The sequence below is a fragment of the Pithys albifrons genome, chromosome 1, assembly GCF_047495875.1.
Source record: "Pithys albifrons albifrons isolate INPA30051 chromosome 1, PitAlb_v1, whole genome shotgun sequence".
Lineage (NCBI taxonomy): Eukaryota > Metazoa > Chordata > Aves > Passeriformes > Thamnophilidae > Pithys > Pithys albifrons.
Window position 1 is genome coordinate 57402622 of NC_092458.1, and position 20842 is coordinate 57423463.

The 20842-nt window shown below is 42.8% G+C and overlaps 1 protein-coding gene across 4 annotated transcripts in view; it reads right to left on the minus strand.

The window, feature by feature from the left end:
* Window positions 1-4276: 4276 nt before the first annotated feature.
* TSC22D1 (TSC22 domain family member 1) overlaps window positions 4277-20842 on the minus strand; it is a 91305-nt gene continuing 74739 nt past the window's right edge. For 2 of the 4 annotated variants that reach the window (XM_071550787.1, XM_071550777.1), the window contains 2 exons: window positions 6734-6785; window positions 4277-5685 (listed from right to left, as the gene is read on the minus strand). In XM_071550787.1, coding sequence (XP_071406888.1) covers window positions 5428-5685; window positions 6734-6785 — 310 coding nt within the window. In that variant the 3' untranslated portion in view covers window positions 4277-5427. Of the gene's footprint in view, window positions 5686-6733; window positions 6786-7188; window positions 7513-20842 lie in introns of those variants that run through there. The other 2 variants (XM_071550810.1, XM_071550822.1) reach the window with 2 other exon arrangements.

Genomic DNA, 20842 nt, shown 5'->3' on the forward strand with positions numbered 1-20842 from the left:
GCTGTCCAGGCTGTGTCCTCTCACAACTTCCTGTGCGTCCCTAGTCCACTCTTACTGGTGGAGTGGGGTGAGAGGCAGAAAAAGCTCTTACTCTGCCTCAGCACTGCTCAGCAGTAACAGAAACATCTCTGTGTTATCAACACTGTTCTCAGTACAAATCCAGGCTATAGCCCCACACTAGCTACTATGAGGAATATTAGCTCTATCTCAGCCAAAACTGGCATATTCTCCACTTCTGATTCCTTAACATTTACATATTGCTCAGGTCCAACCCTATCCAATACATCCGTATTACCCACCACCACTCTCACCATCCTTTGATGTAATACACAGGTATCGTTCCCTTAGTCAATGAACCACCCCTGAAATGTCTGTCAAGTGTCCACAAATGTCCACAAAATGTCCATTGAGCTTATTTATTCCATGACTTTGGTCTCCATCTGTTATGATGGTCACTCAGGACAGGAAAGATGGTGTGTTCTGTGGAGCTACTGGGCACCAAAGCCAGCTCGGGTCACATTACTGCTGCACTTTCACTGCTTCTTGTAAGATTTGTCTTCCACGTCTTACAATTCCTGTAACACACAACTCAAATTACAACAATTTCAAGGTGTTTTAATTACAATCTCCCCCTGGTCCTTTGGACCTGACCATGGGGTTTAACATTGAAGTTAACTCTTCCCCTTGCCTCTACTCTGACTTGGACTTTTCCACAGGCTGCAGCCCCTTAGGAGTGTCCCTACAAGTGAAGCCTTATCTATGAGACACAGTCTCTTCAGGGGTGTACCTGCTATGGCATGGACTTACCCACAGCCAGTCGCTTTGAGGTACGCCAGTACAGACCAGCATAGTCTTATCCATGGGCCACAATGCCTTCAGAGATTTACCTGCTCCGGTCAGTCCCTTCAGAAGTAAACCTGCTCCAGCATGGCCTTACCTCTTACTGCAGTCCCTCCCAGGGATGTATCTGCTGGGCTTGTCCACAGCCACACACTTTGAGGTACTCCAACGTGACCTCAAGCACAGCCACTGATGCTTTGAGGTGTACCTTCTCCAGCATGGACTTATTCTTGGGCTACAATCCCTTCATCGGTACACTGCTGTGGCTCAAACATAACCACAAACATGGATGCTGTGAAATGCACCCGCCCTGCTTATCCAGGGCCACAGATGCCTCAGGGTGTCCTGCTCCTATGTGGACTCATCCACAGGTCCCAGTCCCTTCAACTCGAATTCACACTGGACTTCCAGCCTGTCCAGGACAGCAGTAATGCCCTGGCTATCTGCCAGTCCCAGCACATCGCCATGGCTGTTATCAAAATGCTCCCATGCACAGCAGAGGAAGGTGATAAGCAGCACAGCAGCACAGCTAGCAGCCACTGATGAGAATTAGACTCTAATATAGTCAGGCAAGAAAGCCCCATGGCAAAAACACAAGCCTGTCAATTAGTAGCTAAACAGCAGTAACAGCTATAAAAACTGATCTGGCACATTCCGAACAAAACTGATGTTATTTTGAGCTCCATGTTGGTTGATAAAAGGACTGCTGTGGTTTAACCCCAGCTGGTAACTAAGCACAACAGGCTCCCCCAGTGGAAGGGGAGAATCAGAAAAGTGAGAAAACTTGTGAGTCGAGATAAAGGTAGTTTAACAGGTAAAGCAAAACAAGAAATTTATTCACCACTTCCCATGGGCACGCAGGTGTTCAGCCATTTCCAGAAAAGTAGGGTTCCATCATGTGCAACAGTGACTTGGGAAGAAAAACACCATCACTCTGAACATCTCCCCTTCCTTTTTCTTCCCCCCACTCTGTATGCTGAGCACAAGACTATATGTTACAGGATATCCCTTTGGCCAGGCTGGGTCAGCTGTCTGGGCTGTGTCTCCTCCCAGCTCCTTGTGCATCCCTAGTCCACTCACTGGTGGGGTAGGGTGAAAGGCAGAAGAGGCCTTGACTCTGTGTCAACACTGCTCAGTGATAAGAAAAAGGGCTCTACTATCAACACTGTTTTGGTCACAAATACAAACCATAGCCCCCAAACCAGCTACTGTAGAGAAAATTAACTATCCCAGGCAAAGCCAGCACACACAAGTATTTATAGAGCCCCCCCAGAACCTGAAACTGGACTTGCCTGAGAATTATTTGCAAAAAAAATTATTGGGTTAAAAAAAAAAAGCCACAAGAGATAAAAAACAGCAACCTGGTCTCAGTGATAATTTGGTTAGATCAGTTTATCATATTGCTGTTAAAAATGAAGCAAGCATGCAGCTAATGGACAACATGAAGTTAAATGACAAACAGCTTGAATACAGCCTAAGGAGTGACTGAATTGGAGATACACAGAGAATAAAAAGGTTGACATAAAAGAGGTTACATTTAATGACTCGCTGTGGATGAAAACCTGAGCATCTCACAGTTTGTACAAACCACCGATAACATTTGATTTAAAGTTCTTTGGAAAGTTATTTGTTATAGAACAAAAGGAAAAATCAAAACAATTCATTCCAGAAGTATTACAACACAACTGAAAACCATCTAGTCTTTGTTTGGACTTCAAGTGCAATTTTAGTCAATTTGATTCCATTTCATGGAGAGGCTGCAGCTTTGACAGAGCTGTTGCTAAGATCATCTCAGCAACAGAATATTGCTCAGACTAACTTCAGCAATTAATAAACAGCTCCAAGAACTAGCCCCATAGTTTTAAAACTATCCAATACCTTAAACTACCAGATTTGCCATCATCGATTTGCCACTGTTTAACACAGCATACTAAAATTATTAATGTATTGCCTAATAAAAAACCTGAAGAGTTCCAGATCCTTCATTAAAAAAGTTAAATTAATCTTGATTTTAGAATATGCTAAGGCTGCTCTTCAAACAAAGTTGAAGGAATAAACCCAGAGCTCAATTTCATGTATAAACAACAAAATTCTTTGCAAATTTTGGTAAACAAGGCGTGTGAAAAAGTCAATCTGCCTGAGTATATAAAAAAGTCAATCGTCACAATGTTAAGGTCTAGAAGCACTAAAGAAACAGAATCTAAAAGCAACTGGAAACAATTAAGCCCTTTAAAAAGCACTAAAATTAGCATTCCTTTTGTGGGATCCAAATAATTCCAGTGCTGTTCTGCCACAAGGGCCATCATCAATTTCTAATTTTAGCTTAATCCATGAAAAAAAAAAACCCTCGCATTTCTCTCTGGTGCTTCCTCATTAAGAACACTCTTAAATCATACACTGAAATCTCGAGAACACACACTACAAATTCAAATTCACACTCCCACAGAGACACACCCATGTATGCACTTGGATATGGCAATCCCAATAAAGGCAATTCAGCTACTTAAGCTGTGATCCAGCAAAGCAGTGCCTGAACTGCTAAATGATGAGGATCCACCAAAACCAAGAATTCAGCTATAAATTACACAAAAGGGTGACCTGTCCTACACCTTTGAACCCTCAGCCTTCCTGTTTCCTCTGCTACACTTGATTACTCTCAATAACATGAAGCTCTACAAGAACAGTATTTCCTGATTGTCACTACATAGAACAAGTGGTTATATATGACCCTATAAAGAAATGTTTGTAATTAACCCTTACATTTTTAAGTTAAAATAATTTCTTGTATTCACATTGTAAGCAACCATTGTAAAACTACAAATTCCTTTGCTCTACTGGTTGCAACTTATTGATCTGATCACACCTTAACTATCGTCATTCACCTAGACATTTGTAGGCTTTGATTCAATTTAACCATCATTACTATTTTTTCCAGATTTAAGGAAAAGTTTTATCTACACACAGACCTCAAAATTCCTCTCAGCGTTTTTCAGAAGGCAGAATTAATACTCTAATACAGGCTGACCCTCTGGGATGCTGCAGTGCTCAGGGCCTCTTTCACCCTGAACTAAGGGTGCAGGATCTGCTGCCAGCAGGGGATGACCAGTGCCCAGGTGAGGGCCGTTTCCCACTACAAACAACTTACATGTCATGGCTGATCACACACCAGATGTCTGTGCTCCTAGTCCTGACTGCACCAAAACCAGCAGCTTTGCTTAGTCAGGCCTCTTACTCCCCCCTCCTTTGACTTCACAATCTGTGTTTTTAAGAACTCTGGGAAACAGGAGCTGCATTTTCGGCTGAAACTAAAGCTCTGAAGCCAACAGACAGGATCCTGCACCCAAGACTCTGGCTTCCTGACCTCACTGCTCATGTAAAACTGCATTGCAACATCTAGAAAATAACTGCAGTTAACACCAGTACAATATACAAACAGTGATTTATCAACATTGTATGCTTTATTGAAAGTTGACAAGTGCAACAGTTAAATACATTGACGTGTTACAACTGTAGAGAACATGCACAAAAACATATGCATACTACTATACAGATCATATGCAAAAAATCCATCCTGGGAAATCCAATTTTTTTTTAATTCATTGCTAGCAGGGCTTGATAATTTTTGGAGTGGTTTTTCCCATCTCGAACCAAACTACAATGAACAATGATTTACTTCAAGATTATCAGCAGCCAGCGAACTTCAAAAGTTACACAAACAGCATAAATCTGCCAAATTCTGAACAGTTGTATAGGTGCATTCTTATTCATGTAGCATAAAAAAAAACTTTTCAAACTTCTTCAGATCAGCCAATGAAACAACTAAACTTCAATCTGTACAACCTAAATAGTTACAGTTTTCTATTTTACAAAGTAATTACACTAAATACACAATATACAGTAGGCAATTAACCTTCATTGTAATTATCCTATGACCCAACAACTGTATGTCACCTACCTGCTTTCTATATATAATACAGCTTTATGCACCTGTCCGCTGCTTCAGAAAATGGTGCAAATATTTGCACTTAAGGTTTCAGGTGACAGTTAAGTGTTAAACACTGAAATTACCTTTCTCCCTCTTCCTCTTAGATCCTATACACCAGTCCATACTTTGGAACCCCAAAGCACTAGCAAGGGGACTGAGCCATCGCTTTTTACTCCAGTCTATTTCTTCACATTTCCAACCTCGAAAAGCACTTTGTATCAGCTGTATCACTGGATGAGTGGAAGATTTAAAAACAAACCAAAAAATTTCAGGCATGCAGCTTCATTCCTCAGCCATTTGCAGAAGCTGCTCAAGTCCCCAGTGTATTTGTGCTAATTCTCTGGTAGAAGTTTATTTTATTCAACCAACCTAAGAACAAAGACTCCTTCAAGCCAAAGGGATAAGGGAGGAAAGAGGGAGACAGATAAGTGCATAATACAGGGGGAAGAAGTCTCTCCTGATGTGTGCAAGTCATGGAGTCCTCAGTCTGGCTTGTAATGTGCATTGAAATGGATGAAGTGTGGCTGTAGCGGATTCCCGCTAGTCCTTCTTGCTCTGGGCAGTCCAGAGGCCAACAATCACGACAGTAGTGGCATCTTGAGCTATGCTGAAGGCCCTGACCCCTGTGATGCCGGCTGAGCAGGCTGCTGTGTTGTCCCTTGTGACTGGGAAGAGGAAGGTGGAGAACCAGTCTGCAGCTGTGCTTGGAACTGGGCAAGCTGCTCTGGGCTGGCAAGTGTTTTTAGCAGAGTGTTTTCTTGCTCCAGCTGGGAGTTCTTCTCGATCAGCTCTTTGATTTGCTCTTTGAGGACTTCCACCTCCTCCCTTACCGCATACATCAAGTGACTCTTCACCAGATCCTGAAACGCAGAAGGGAACGCGTCCATTAGGAAAGCAGCTCAGCTTTTTAGGAAAGCCAAGCCTTCCCCCTTCCCAGCTCCGGTGTGTCCCCAGCTCTGCATCCCGCGCCGGTGCCGAGCCCCCGCCGTCCCGCCCCGCCCCCTCCCGTCCCGCACGTGGGAGCGGCGCGGGCACAGGCCCCGCCCCCGGTGCAGGCCCCGCCCCCGGCGCGCCGGCCGCGGCCAGTTCTGGGCGCAGGCTGCCGCAGTTCCCTCCCTCCCGCCGGCCGCGCGCGCCCGCGGGTGACGTCAGGGCGCAGCGCGGCCAATGAGCGGCCGAGTTATTTATAGCCGGGAGTTAAAGGCTGGGAGTTTGCCTAGCAACAGCCGGAGAGGCTCCCGGGAGAGCGGCTCCAGGCACCGCTCCAGTAACAAAGGGCGGCCGGGCCCCCGGCACCGCGCTGGGCGGGGGCCGGGACAGCGGCCCCCGAGGGGAAGCCGCCGGCTCCGGGCACCGCGACGCCCGTGCTCGCCCGCCGGGAGAGCGGCACGGCGGCGCAGGATGCCCCGGCTGCAGCCCGCGAGGGATGCTCTCGTTTGGCGTGCGCTCTCCTGCGCTCGGGGCAGAGTTGAAAAATGAAATGGAAAGTAGCGCGGAACGCCCCCTCTTTGCGGGTGTAAAACCCTGCAGGCACACGCCGCTTTCTGCCCCAGCAGCGCCCCTCCGCCGCCGCATGCAGCCGCGATCTATCGCCTGGGGAGGCAGGAGCCAAGCGCAATGCCGTCATTCCTTCCCCGGCATCGATACAGAAACGTGCGCATTCCTCCCCGCGGGAAGCCTTTGATCAATTAAAATAAATTACAGAAACAAAAACCCAAAAAACAAAACAACCTAACAAAATCACACATACTGAAAAAAAAAAGCCCCAGAAACCAAACTCGTCTTCCCCCCTCCCTCCCCGGTCTCGCTACTAAAACGCGTCCTCGCAGGGGTTAACCATCGCCCGCCGCATCCCCATATTGTTTACTGCTTCAAACGCGAACGTTTTATGTCCCCATCGGTACATACCATCGCTTGCTCGATTTTGTTGTCGATAGCTACTACGCTTGCACCAGAGGAGCTGCAAGAGAGAAAGAAAGAAAAAAACCCATACATTAGCAGCGGCTGAATTATTTAAGAGACAAGAGACGCGGGCATTGGTAGCCGGCTGGTTGAGAAAGTCATCCTCCCGGCTGCCCTGCCGCCGCCTCACCGGGATGCTCCAATGCAGCAAAGCAACCTGTGCAGCCCCCGAGCCCCCCGCCCGCAGCCAGACCAGATATCCCGACATCCTGCCCCTCAACAGACCACAAAGATGGAGCTCAATGGCAGGCTGCGGCAGAGGCGCTGGGCGCCGGGGAGGGCAGCAGTCCGGGGGGAGAGGCAGGCGCCGATGCCGCTGCTGCGGCTGCCCCGGACAAAGGAGCCAACCCGGCGCTCACCTGCCCCGCCAGCACAGCCGCTCGGACACAACATTTATTTACCTACTGTCGAGCCTCAGAGACGAGTTGTCTGTGCCCAGCAAGGACGATAAGAACGAAATCGAGAAGTGTCTTAGTTGATAAACTCCTAGATCCATTGCCACCGGTCTACAACATTGGGCATTCATGCGACCGCGGCCAGAAACGCTCCACGGAAAAAAAAAATTAAAACCCAGGTCTCGCTCCTCCCGGCGGCGTGTGTGCGTGCGGGGCCGCTCCGCCGGGCGAGGCGGGGCCGGGACCCTGCGGGGCTGCGCTCGGCCGCTGCGAGCGGGGTCAGCTCCGCCGCTCAGCACAAAACCCGGGCATCCCGGCCCCCCCCATCATTTATGCGCCGGCGCCGCCTCCCATTGGCTGCACCGCCCGCGCCCCGCCCCGCATCTCATTAGCGCGCCCTCGCCGGGCCGGCGGCGCCCCCGCGGGACGGGCTCGCACGCGTGGGAGGGCGCGGGGGGGAACACGGCTCCGTCCTCCGCAGCCGCAAAGCCCGATAAGCGAGGTGGCGGAGCGCGGCTCGCCGTGCCGACCTGCACCCGCCGGAGTGGGGGAGGGGACGTAATTAAAAAGAATTAATAATAAATAATAATAATCGTAATCCTAATGATAATTAGCGGGCCCGGGGAGCGGCGGGGAAGCCCCGCACGGGTCGGCGGGAGCGCGGGACGCACCGAGGGGCAGCCCGTGGCCGCGCCGACACCGCCACCTATCGTCGCGCGGCAGCGCCGCGCCCGGGGACAGTCCAAGAGCGCTGCTCCCGGTGCCCGCACCGCCGCCTCGGCCCCTGACCCGCAACACTCAGTCCCGGAAAACAAAGCCCAGACCCGGCAGCTCAGCCTGTGTCGCCCGTGCAAGGCAGTAAACGCAAAATACACACACACACACACGCATGCACACAGATAAAACTGTTTCAGACTCCTACTATTCCCCTTTATCCCTTACCCACACCTATGAAAAAAAAAATATTCAGCTACCGATCGTCTACAAAAAGCAACACAAACGTGTATTTCCAGCACGCCAGCTGACACTATGCTACAGTAACAGGTAAAATGCCTCTTCACTTATTTTTAGATTGCACCATACGGCACTTACAGTCTTAAAAGTTGCAGCAGTGCATGCATTAATAAAAAGATTCTTCCTCCACTAACTGTGGTGATTTTCTCAACGAATGTTTATGCTCTCGTGTGTCATGGAACACAGCAATTACCACCACTGCCCATTCAAGTGATCCTCTCTACCACTCACGGCTTAGAAAGAGACCCAATTCTGAACTAGAAAAAGACCCAATGCTGAACTAGACCACCACAAAATACTGCCACAAGAAACAGACAACCTCTAAAAACACGGTTTTCTAGAGCTGCACCTTCATCTGTCAGTATATTACTTAAAGACACTAAAAAAAAATAAAGTCAAAAAACTCTGCCATTCTCCATAGCAAACTTCTGCAAGAGCTACAAGTCACATACGTCACAGGTGTTGCTCCCAGAGAAGCAGGAAAGCCAGGAGGCATGGAATAATCATCTTAAAGCTAAATTTAGCATTTGTGTATCTGCATCATCCTTCTTAGTTTATTTATGTTGTCCTAGACTACTATTCTTTCATTCAGTAATGCCAGCAGAGTAGTACAAATTAATCCTATTCACAGGGAGGTCACATTTAAGAATAAGAGTTCCTCATACACACTTTCCCAATATCACATAGTGTTCACATCCCCCAAAGACACAGCTCTCATCTCGCCCTTTGGATATCTGGGGAAGTTGCACAGGGTAGCACCTAGCAGGCTGAAAATTACACAGAAGTGTAACAGCAAGTAAACTGGAAGCAACACATTAGAACACATGCATCAAGCTCCAGCTTCCCACCTCCTGATGGACAAACATGAGTAACCACGTGTGGAACATACACTTCACCTGACCACTTTCTCTGCCAGAGGTTACTTACTACACACGATAGTACTAATCGTATTCAGGGATCAAGTGAGCCGTTTGATAAACAGCTCCAGAAGCACATCATCTGTACTGGAGTCTGCATCAACTTTGGTCCTAGACTTGATCTAAATTAATGTTTTATGATAGGTTGGCCTTGAAAATCCGTAATATATCTGGAATGACTCCTCTCCATGGCAGTTAGTCAGGACAATTAACGAAACTGCAGCTGTACACAGGCTCTGGGGCAATCTCCGTCCCTGGAAGTTCTTAATCAGAAAAGGGGCAGAGTAGGTGTAAAAACAGGTAAGTCCTATCTCTGCTAATCAGGTTCTTATCAAAGAACTTGAACTCACAGACCTGAACAGACATACCCTCGAAACACCTGCTTTGCTGTTGCAGGACAGACAGCAGATATTTGTATGTAGTTTTATTAACAGAAGTAAAAATAAAGTAATAGATGCATTCCAAGATGATTGTTGGTGCTGTCATAATGACTGGTAATTATCAAATGCCATTATTCCACTTAGGGCAGAAAAATGATACAATTCTCAGACTCAATTAACAATAAATAACACTGCCCTCTTTATATTAATCTTCACAAAGAAGAGATAACAGATACGATACTAAATCATATTCCCACTAAACTCATTAACCATGTTCCATTAACTTCAGTGGGCTTTCAGCAAAATCTGTCATTTATTTTTAGATGCCTACAAGCAGAACTGTGATTCAACAGAAAGCTGTCAGCTGCGTAAGTAGGATTGCATATTAATATGCATGTTCTGCTTTGCTCACTCCATAAAAAAACAGACCATAAGTGTCCCTTTAGGGCTGAGAAAGGTCTGAGTGTTCAGATCGTCTAGGAAATAAAAAAACCCCACATTATATTGATTACTTTCATCCCCAAAATGGAGTGAAATTTGGGGAGAAAGAGTGGGGAGAGCACCACTATCTCCCAGTGTTCTCATCTCAACAGCACATTATCTGCCTGAGAAGGACAGAGACTGAATTGTGTCAAAGACACAAGGTTGGGCTTTTGCTGTTGCTTTAAAAAAATGACTCATTTATGAAATAAAACAGATGGAAGGTTTAAGGACAATAGTCCTCCAAACTCCATTTCACACTAGAAGGGCGTCTACTATGTTACTCAAAACCTTCCAACAACCTCTTTTAATACCTATTAACAGATAATACAAGATACTAGACTCCTACAAAAGCTTATATTCCTGGGAGCAGAGGTGAGAAAGGCTGCAGAATTCCTCATTTCTGTAAAGCTACTCTGGGTCTGCACTGGGCGGGACAAATTCATGCCCCTGTTAGCCCTGGATATGCGACGAACGCGAAGGGCATTTTTTGAGTCTCCTCATACAGGATCACATGCTTTGGAAGCCTGCATGTCTACGGAGCACCCGAGGTGTTTGCAATCTGTATAAAGTAATAGATACTCCAGATGAGTGACTGAGAAACCAGCAGGGGAGAGTACAATATAGCAAACAAGTAGCTCACCAGCATCTTTGATCCTCCAATAAATTGACTGCTTCAGTTAAACACATTTTGAGTAGTCAAAGACTTTAGTATGCGTAACCTTTTGTAGTGTTTCAGTTCTTAAACACTGTTTCTCCCACTAAATAATTTCCCCTGGTTTCAATTTATTCATGCAAAGCACTTGAGAAAAAAGTCCTTTTCATCTTAAGCACATAATGAGGGAAGCTGCAGCACAGAATCATTTTGTCTCTGTGCAAGTCTGGTTCGGCATATTTCTTTGCGTGTTAAAATACTCTTTCCCCTAAAAACACCTATCGTTCAAGAACCTTCTCAAAGCATGCTCCCTTTAGATGAAAACATTAAGAGCCCTAGATAAGCATCTCCTGAACTTAAAATAAATCCTGTCTTTTGACTGTGTTGCAAAGGCACCACATCAGAAACCATACTAGAAAGCAACAATTTCTGTCATAGCACACTTTCATCTTATCCTATAGACAGGCTCAGATCATGTGGACTTCCAACTACAGAATAACAAGTACTGAAGAGGTTAAAACCAAAATCTGCTATTTACTCAAGAAAAGGTTACAGCAATTAGATTCTCCCTGACATCTGACTGTGCATTTCACTTGGCATCTAAAAATGGTGAATGGCACAGTATTATTCTCCCTTAAAATTAACAAATTCAAACCTCTGTGTATTGACAGACACCCTCCTTCCCCTCCAATATCCAACTTACACAAAAGTGCTCCAACCTAATAACCAAAAGAGGAAACTCTGGCTGCAGTTGACATCAAAGACTAAATGTTTATTTCAATAGGCCATAATATTTTTTCTTCATCTCAGTAAAGGTACATAACTGGAGAAGCTGTCCAAGGAACTTTTTTCTCACAGTCAGTCATAAATATTTTTTAACAGACTAAGGACCAAAAAAAAACCCCTCAAAATCCAAAATAAAACAAACAAAAAACCCCCCACAATAAAAAAAGAAAAAACACCATAAGCCCTCCACTTATAGTCTAAATAAAGATCAGAGAGTCTCAACCAACTTCCTTTTCCAGTCCCAAACTTTAGCTAGGATCTTGATTTAAAGAAGTCAGACCACTGGGAACTTACTGCTCAGCTCCAAAGGCTATTTATTTCATTTCTGGATTTAATTCTGCAAATTTCAATTTACATGCTTCTGCTAAATTTAAGAAGCTCTTGCTATGAGATATTACTCTGTCAGTGTTCCTAAATGTGTCCTTTTCCTCCCCCATAGTAAAGTTATTTGCATCTATAATTTAGATTATTTGTTGGTGTAGGGTGATGGCCCTGATAAGGCCTGATGGGTTGAGGGAAATGCCTCGGCCCTTCTGGAGAGATGCTCCAGAGGACAAAGGGCTTTCAAACTGGTAAGATTAACAAAAGATGGAGTGTTAAGACATAGCACGGCCTTCTTTTGCCATATCTTCAAGGGCCCACCTCACCTCAGGGCATCACCATCAGCCTGCCAACAGATTGACTTAGCCACACAAACCACATGGAAGAAAAAAAAAAGGTATAAAAAGTGTTTGGAGTTTAAACTCCAGTAGGAGAGGGAAATATGCCAGTATCTCTGTGAGGGTAACTGCTGCAGCTTGTCCGGAACAATGTAGGGGTGAGGAGACCATGTGCTTTCTATTTTTTCTAACTTTACTTTCTTCCTTTGATTCTTACTTTATAAGCATTTCTTTTACTAAATGTGTTTTGCTACCTTAATACTAATAACAGTAAATCGCTTCACACTTTGCTACTTTATATTGGTTATTGCTTTTTGCTATTCTTACTTTGCAACTACAGTAACTGTCTTTACTTTCAAGGTGCAGTTTCTTTTTTTTTCAACATGTATGTTGATAAGAAGCAGCTCTGCTCTTCCCTTTTGTTTTGTGTTACAGAGAGAGTGGTGTGCAAGATATTTTATTGTCCTGTGTTATTGAGTGTCTAGATAGGTGTTTTAGGTGGCTGTGTTTTTAGTTAGTAGTTCTTTGTTGCTAGTTTCTGTCTGTTGTGAAAATGAGATACGTTGCTGTATTGTAACTTGAGTGTGTTTGTAGAATGTGTTTTGTGCTGGTTTCTTTTGGGGTCTTTTATCATCAATTCAATACAATCTTGCAGCTGAACGTTATCACCGGCAAAGCAGAACCCACAATAACTGTCACATATTTGTATTAATAAATGTTATTTCGGGAGCTGTTGTGAGAAAAGTTCTTTTCTCCCTGGCTTAAGTGTGGCTTCAAGTTAGAAATCAGAATCCCTTCCAACCTGTGGGCTGTCCGTTAGTTGACAGACAGTGTTGGGAAACATAAGGCTCTGATTGTCTGGAAGCACTTACGGCTAATAACTTTTAATACAGTTAAGACTAGAAATCTTTGTATTTCTGTCTCCCTCCTTCCTTTCACATGACAGTTGGCTATTTTAGTTCTATAAAAAACAGATAAAAGGGAAAGCTATGCAAGATGCTAGCAAAGTGCTATATTTATAAATTCTTTTTCTTTTTTTTTGCCAGATGTGCAAGCATAACTAAATAAATATTTAGTGGAAAGAATACATACACCCTACTAGGGCTCTGGAAATAACCTGACAGCATCTCTAATCACAGTGCATACACAGAAGTATCATGCTGTGAGCTCTGCACAAGAGACAGGAGGCTGCATTTAAAGCAAGAGGATAACCATGCAAGATCAAAAGACAAACAAAGTGCAGTTCTTACTGGTTCCTCTGAGGATATCTTCTTTCTCTTTGACAGGTAACTAATTGCTAAGTCAACCTCAGTTGTTTTTAATGAGAATTATAATGATTCTACCAATTTTAATGCTGACAAAACAAAACATTAGGTCTATATCAAATACCTAGATATGGACAAACACAGATGATCCACTCTTTACTGGTCAGAGAGAACTCTGCAAGAAAATGAGAGTCATCTTAAAACCATCTGGATGCTTGGGGAGGGATGTATGGCACCCCTTTCCTGAGTTCATCCATAGATAACCATCTAGCAATGCAGCTGAGATGAAGCTGAGATGTTTGAGTATATGCACTGAGTTTCAAAGCCTCCCCACAGAGTCATCTCAGGTCTATCATAACTCAAAACCTGAAATTACATCCAGATGCTACTCCACTTTTTTAAAGTGGTTATACATTTTCAGTAACATGTGACTTGGGAATCACAGGCTTCCCTAATTTCGGATCCAACCTTAAAATGAGTAAGTAAAAAATATGTACCTTCATTTAAAGTGAAAGACCTCTTTAGCATCCCCTAAAGTGCCCTTGACCGACAACAACAAAGGGTCCTTCAATTATGTCAGCATCCTGAAACTTTCAAGTGAGACATCTGAGTCAGGAATTGATTTTCTTTCCTCCAGAAAGCTGCACACAACATCACTCTGCACACTGACACTGTCCCCAGGATGGAAGGGGAAAAGACATTTAGTGTTATAAATCAGCATATATATAGAAAAGTGAAAAAGTGTTACAACCGGTAAGTTTCACTACCCAAAGCATGGAGTTGAAATTAATTTTTTTATTTACGTGAAATTAGGCTTAAATAATTTTAGATTTAACTCATAAAGAGTGTTCAGTTCCCTGGTCTTTTGTGTAGCTTTCACGTGTAATGTTACTCAAAGGCAAAGAGAACACCTCAAAGCAAACCCCACTTACTGTAGCATTTAATCCCATTTTTTTAAACTGTACAACAGATTTTTCAAGCACATACTCCAAAATTAAATGAAGAAGGGAGGAAAGAGTCACTGGAGCATTTCAAGTTACACTTAACAAAAGAACATGGCAAGCATAGGAAGCAATTTGGCACACTGACATGATGAGCATTTGGAAAGATGAAATTTTCTATATTAAAAGGCATCTCTGACCAAAGGGACAAAAAGCCCAGGAGGAACTCCAGGAGAGTGGCTAACACCCACCCACCTCAGGCTACCTGGATAGCACCTAGTGAGATTTAGTAATCAAATTAAAACCCAACCAAATTAACCTGAAACTGCGAAGGGTCATCTACTATTTTTAAAATTCTTAATATCTTCTATTTCCTTAAGGCTGCAGAAAAGTCACACCAAGTCTCATGAAATGGGAATACTATGTTCTACTGAGTGGTGAAAATGGTGGAAGTGGGGGATGGAGGACCTTAAGGCCCTCCATTTCTGCCCTCCTCAGACCTTTGTAAAGCTTTCACCTGGTATGCCTTTTTTTCTGTTTGTTTTAACCACTTAATCCATTCTTTCCTCTTTTCCCACCTCCTCCCCTTTTTCTAATTTTTCCCCTTGAAACTATATTAAAAATCTTGGACTGGCTAATAATTTAGTCATGTGTATTAAAAAAGTATTTATATGGCATTAACAGCTGGCCCACACTTCACACATTTGCCCTTTGATGGCCATTTTTCAGTGCAACACTTGAAATCATGCCTGTATTCCCACACTAGAAGCCTATCATGCTGAAAGCCAACTCTAAGTTGCTAGGAACAAACCCCAAAACTCTGCAATTAACCAGCGCTGTCCTATGGTCTTCAGGAAGTTTGGGAGAAGTTCCCTACTCCAGCTTTTACAGAAATTAGTACAAACAGCCGATGATGAGAAATATGGAAACGAAACATAAGGTAAGACCTCAGTGTGGGAAATGATCACTTGGAATGCAGAATCTGATCAGATGAAGGTTGGCCACCTCCTAGTTTTTTGAGGTGGCAGGTAACTCATCATCACCCTGCTGTGCAGAATAATTTTTTTAAGGCCATTCTGTTAAACAATAATAAACACTGCAACACGTTTACACGTGTAGGACAATGAAGATGATAAGCTGTGAGTTCAACGGCACTTTTCTTCTTTATCCTCTATCCAGCTGATCTTTTACACTCCTGCAACTTTAATGAAGTAGGTGAATGACTTTCACATTAGCTCCCCTGGCTCTAATGCATGCATATTACACAAATTTGTAATGCCATATTTCCTAATCTCTGGGAGATCAAAATACTCCACTCCAGTTATGTCTCAACCCATGGTTTATCATTTAGTGACCTTCTAAAACAATACAGAGAAAATTCAAGACCTGCTGATCCAACCAAGCAAAACAGCACTTTAACAGGCTGAGTTCACTGTAGTGCATTTAAAGGTATTTTTATACCTGGAGATTTTAATTTATAGAAATCAAACCCCATGTATCTCCAACCATTCAGGAAGCATGGGGAGAATTTCCATAAACACACAAAATGTGACCTGATTTACTGCACAGCGCCGTATCCCAAAGTCTTGCTCTCCTTTATCAGCCACCAAATTGGGCATTTGCTGAATAACTTTTTGCCTAACCTGTACCTTCCCCCTACCCCCTTCCCCCTTTCACCCTGCTTCCTGTGAAAACAAGGATATGAGAGGAATTTGATGAATGCCTATGCTCCAACTCTGCACAGCACTGAGAAGCAGGTACAGCTCCACTCTGGAGTGGGAAAGCACTCACAAGCTTCTTAATCCTGGCATAGCTTCAGTGAATTAAGAGACACAAATCTTGCTGACTCACAATCGCAGAAATCCCAATACAGTATCTCTACGTAAATTCCATTTACACTCTCCTTGATGAAGGAACAAATTGTAAAGCAATACTGATTTGAAATAGAATGCAAGATACCTGGGAAAGTATGTAATACCATGAAATGAGGTGAGCTTAAAAATTTAAAGACCAGTATTTTAATTTGACCTGACTGTGCCTTAGGGTTTTAGAGATGTATTACCTACTTTAGCACAACACTTTGTTCTTGCAGACCCGCCACACTGCAAACCACAAAGAACAGAACACAGATGTGCTGGCTCAGCATATTCTGAACATGTCCCTGGAGCACCTCCTAAGCCAGAGACTGCAAATAGCTGGCATTGGTCCAGGTCATCTACAGAGCGTCCATATATCCTGAAGGCCTGATTCTCCTTCAAGTGGGATTGAGACTTCCTCAGTACCCTACTGATCCTCTAAAGGAACCTCAGGCAGTTAGAAGCTCTCATTTTCCACAGGACAGCATCTTCTAGCTTATAAGCAGCAAGTACCTCAAGACATTGGATTCGTGGTGACCACACAGGGCAGACATCACTCACATTTAGCTACCCTTGAGCCAGACATTCTGCAGACAGCAGAAGACATACTCTTAATCTTTTAATACATATTGCGAAGGAAAGATTACAGCATATTACTTCATACCTAATCAGTATCTGGGCAATCGTCTTTATGCAGAGGGGGCTAAATTTATGATTGGCACCTTGTTTATGAAGCAGTCCTGTTTGCTCCCTAAAACTGCTGCTGCCTCTTTTCTGGTGGGTATAGACCTAAAATGTTTCATTAGACCTTCCAAGGGTCTTTCACACAAAACAAGATCCAAGACTCATGTATATAGTATCTCAGGCACGTAACACTTCTGAAAAACAATTACTTCATCCTCCAGAAACCACTGTTACTACAATGATACCCTGAACCTCTCTAGCTTAAAAAATTAAAACAAAACCCAATCCCCACAAAAACAAAACCCAAACAACTCCAGACTCAGAAGTCTGAGATGAGTAACCCACTTAGTAATGCATGGGAGCCCAAAACAGCTCCCAGGTATGTTTCCTCATTCTCAAACAGGCTGTTAGCTAGGGGGCCACTCTTCTACAGGATCAGCCACAAGCTGCCACACTGCTGTCAAGACGGGACAGAGGGAAAATCCCTGCCCCTCTTCCAGCTCTGCCAATGCAGCCAGGGAACCACTGCTATAGTGTCCCATAAAGCACAAGAGGACAAGTCACCTCTTCTAAAACCCACCCTAGGCAACCTCCCTTCCAGAGAGGCATTTCTGCTCCCACACAAGGTACAGAACAGGGAAATTCCTCTTTGACTCTTCCCAGCTACTGCTAATTGCCAAAGCCCTTGGCCAGGTGGACAGTAATATCCATCAGCAGCTCAAGTACAAGCAACGTGACAACTATAAACAAAAATATTATGTTTGACTCACAGGGTAGCACTGCTGCAACTCAGACAGGTCCTGCCTCAAATTAGTTTGCCCAAACCTGTTTTTCAGTCCCATTTCTGAAGAAATCAGCATTTTAAAACAGGCTGTTGATAAACTGAAGCGGGTAGAAAAGAACTACTGAGCTGATTCCGAGACTGGGGTTTGGGATATTTTACTTATACAGATAGACTGAAAGATGTCAAGGTACTCAAAAGGATCTTTGAAGGACCAAGATGCGACTTGAGTGAAAAATTACCTTTAAATAGAGGGTTGCCAGACTTTTGTTGTATTTTTTCATATTAGAGTGCAGCTATTTAATATTTGCTTCTTTTAAAAACTGTAGGAATGACTAGTTCATAAAATATAGTGGGTTTTCTATACCTTGATATTGTCAAATCGTAGGATCATTTAGGTTGGAAAAGACCTTTAAGATCATTTTGCTGAGCTCCTGCACACCCATGTAGCCCCCATTTCCAGCTGCCTAGTGCTTGACAGTTCTCCAATAGCACATGGATCACTTTTCCAAAGCAACCTGATGGAGCTCCAGAGTCTAAAGTCTGGATCTTTGAGACTTCATTCTCGCAGCCAAACTTCAAATGAAAACTATGTATAAAGTATTACATTTTACTAATGGTCCAAGTTCTTAGTATGCTCTTAGCTGCCCTTGACTGCAAGTGGGAAAAGATTAACCAACTGTGTCAGTATCCTCTAAGTTTCAAAGGAAACGCCTGACCCTGGAATTGCTCCTCCTTCCTCCAGAAAGATACATACAACTACATGTTCTCTCTCAAATTCTGCATCTAACCCAGGAAAAGGTAAATGCTTCTTTGTATTTGACCCAGGCATTCAGCAGGGTCAGTCTGGGGAGAAAATATATAACCATATACAATATTAGCCAAGAACAGCTGCCAGAGACGTTAAACCTTCTCCTTCATTTGCAATGGTGACATGACAGGCAGCCAACTCTAACTCGCCAAAAAACAACTAAGAGAAAACCAGCATCTCTGCAAGGGAAATTAAAGGAAACAAAAGCAAATGAGAATTAAACAAAGTAGCTTGCTGAACAAGACTGCAGGAGAAATTGTCCACATTTTCTGTATAATGTTAACAGATGCAAACTTTGGTCTATGACTAGAGGTGCTATATCACCCTTCTACATGTATCAGTAAAAATCAGTTTATAGCAAAACCTCTGAATGCTGCAGAAGAGTTAAGGAAAATCACACATCTACTCCATCACATTTTTTCATTACTCATTTTGAGGAATAGCTTGGTTCACGGTAGGAAACAATCTTCTCAATACTTCTTTCTTATTCAGTAAATTATGATGACACCAGTCATTGCTGTATACATGTTGCTCATACATGACATACTTGTTGCCATTATATATCAATTGCTATTATAGAATATTTCCATTAGACTGGTTCCTTAGGCATTCAGATTAATTTAGTATAATTTTCCATGTTCATTTGAAAGTTCAAGCATTTTTTCAGAAACTGTTGATTATTGAAAAAAATAAAACTGAGCTTTTAAAAAAAGGCTTTTAATGTATAATTTTATATTCTTTGAAAAGGTACCACTCACAGAGGAAAGCTATTCTCCACAGGTGATACCACAAACACAACATGACAGAAACGTCAAGTTAAATATATTAGTATTAGTTGATATATAGGATTAAGGGGCTTGGATTTCAAAGGTGTGGCATAACAAAAGCACCAGTTTAGGAGACCAGAACTTAGGAACAAACTCCATGCTCCCTCACACAGATGAGTATTTGCCTTCTTTACAAAGAAAAACAACTCTGCAACATGAAGAGTCAGGGCATTTTTCCCCCCCACTGTCATGTATTTTTAACTCAGTAAAACAATTCTTCTAATTCACTAAGTTACTTGGTATTTACTTTAAATACTAGAAAGGAACCACATCAAAAATATGTATTTCATATTTCACTATTTATATGGAAAAGGAGGTTAATAAATGAAACTTGTAGAAGACTAAGCTGTATTTTAATGTCTCTCCATATATTTAACAAGACTGATTAACTAAACTTCTCTTTCATCATGTGACAAAACAGAAGATAGTGTATATTATAAATGAAAAGTATTTGAATGAATACAAACTTATTTCGTAAGTTTTAAATCCTGTTAAAATTCTCATTTTTCGTTTAGTATTGTATCACTTAAGATTTGGAATAATTGAAACAACTTTTTTTTTTAAAAGAGGAAAGAGAAATACTGTAATGGCAAACATCTTATGTGGGTTATTTTAATTATTGCAGTAAAAATATTTCAAGACCTGTAGATTTTCACTGAATAAGTAAACAAGTCTGCATGGCAGTACACTCAACCAGTATGATATTTCTAGCTTGAAATAGGTCTAATAAGTGCCAAGCACCTTGATTTAGAAGAAGCAATTTTAAATATTTGCACAACAAAATAGTTAAAGGAACTATTAAAAAAAAGGAAAACCAAATCAAGCATTTACATATTAAAAACTTAATATAAATACCTCTTCAGATGCTGTTCCAGTTCCAAGAATAACACTTTCATGGTTATTTGGTCAGGACCTTGTTTCTGGAGAAGTGTCACTTTCATTGATGTATCTATTTAGTACCTGCTGATAGTTTCCCCGGGACAGAGGGTCGGAACAAATACCTCTCAGTCCTTGGTGGCCACAAGATTAGCATTAGCATTCCACTATTAGCCATGGGTCCTGAACTCTGCAGCACTTGCAAGAATTGCAAAGCCTCGCCCGTTAGAGATTATCCATTTGCTTCAATTCAAACTTTGCTGAGTTTAATAGTGGTTGGTCATGATCAAGAAAAACAAGAAGGGCGAACAGTGACGACACCACAGATCCCAAGATCACATGGTGTTCTGTTACATAAAGCATCAAAAGAGATTAAAATCTTCATGATTATGTTTTCACATCTCAAATATATCTTCTTTCAGCAGTGTCAAATTCGGCAACTCTGAAGCTGACTCAGCTTGCTCCTACTTTTTGTGAAGCACACGTTAACCAATACAGGTAGCTAATTCGGCTTAGAGATAGGAAGTTCAAGTTGTACTGTTTCTCAAAATAAAGTTCTCAGGCTTAATGGCAGTTCTAATTAGACACAAAATTGGCAGTACCCCTTTTGCCAGGAGATACTTTACATTGGCAGATCCTCTCCCTGATTGCTACTTTAAAAAGAACCAGTGATGAGAGTATGAGACATGCATCTAGTTAGAGACTTCTGCAGATCAGAACAAGATAGC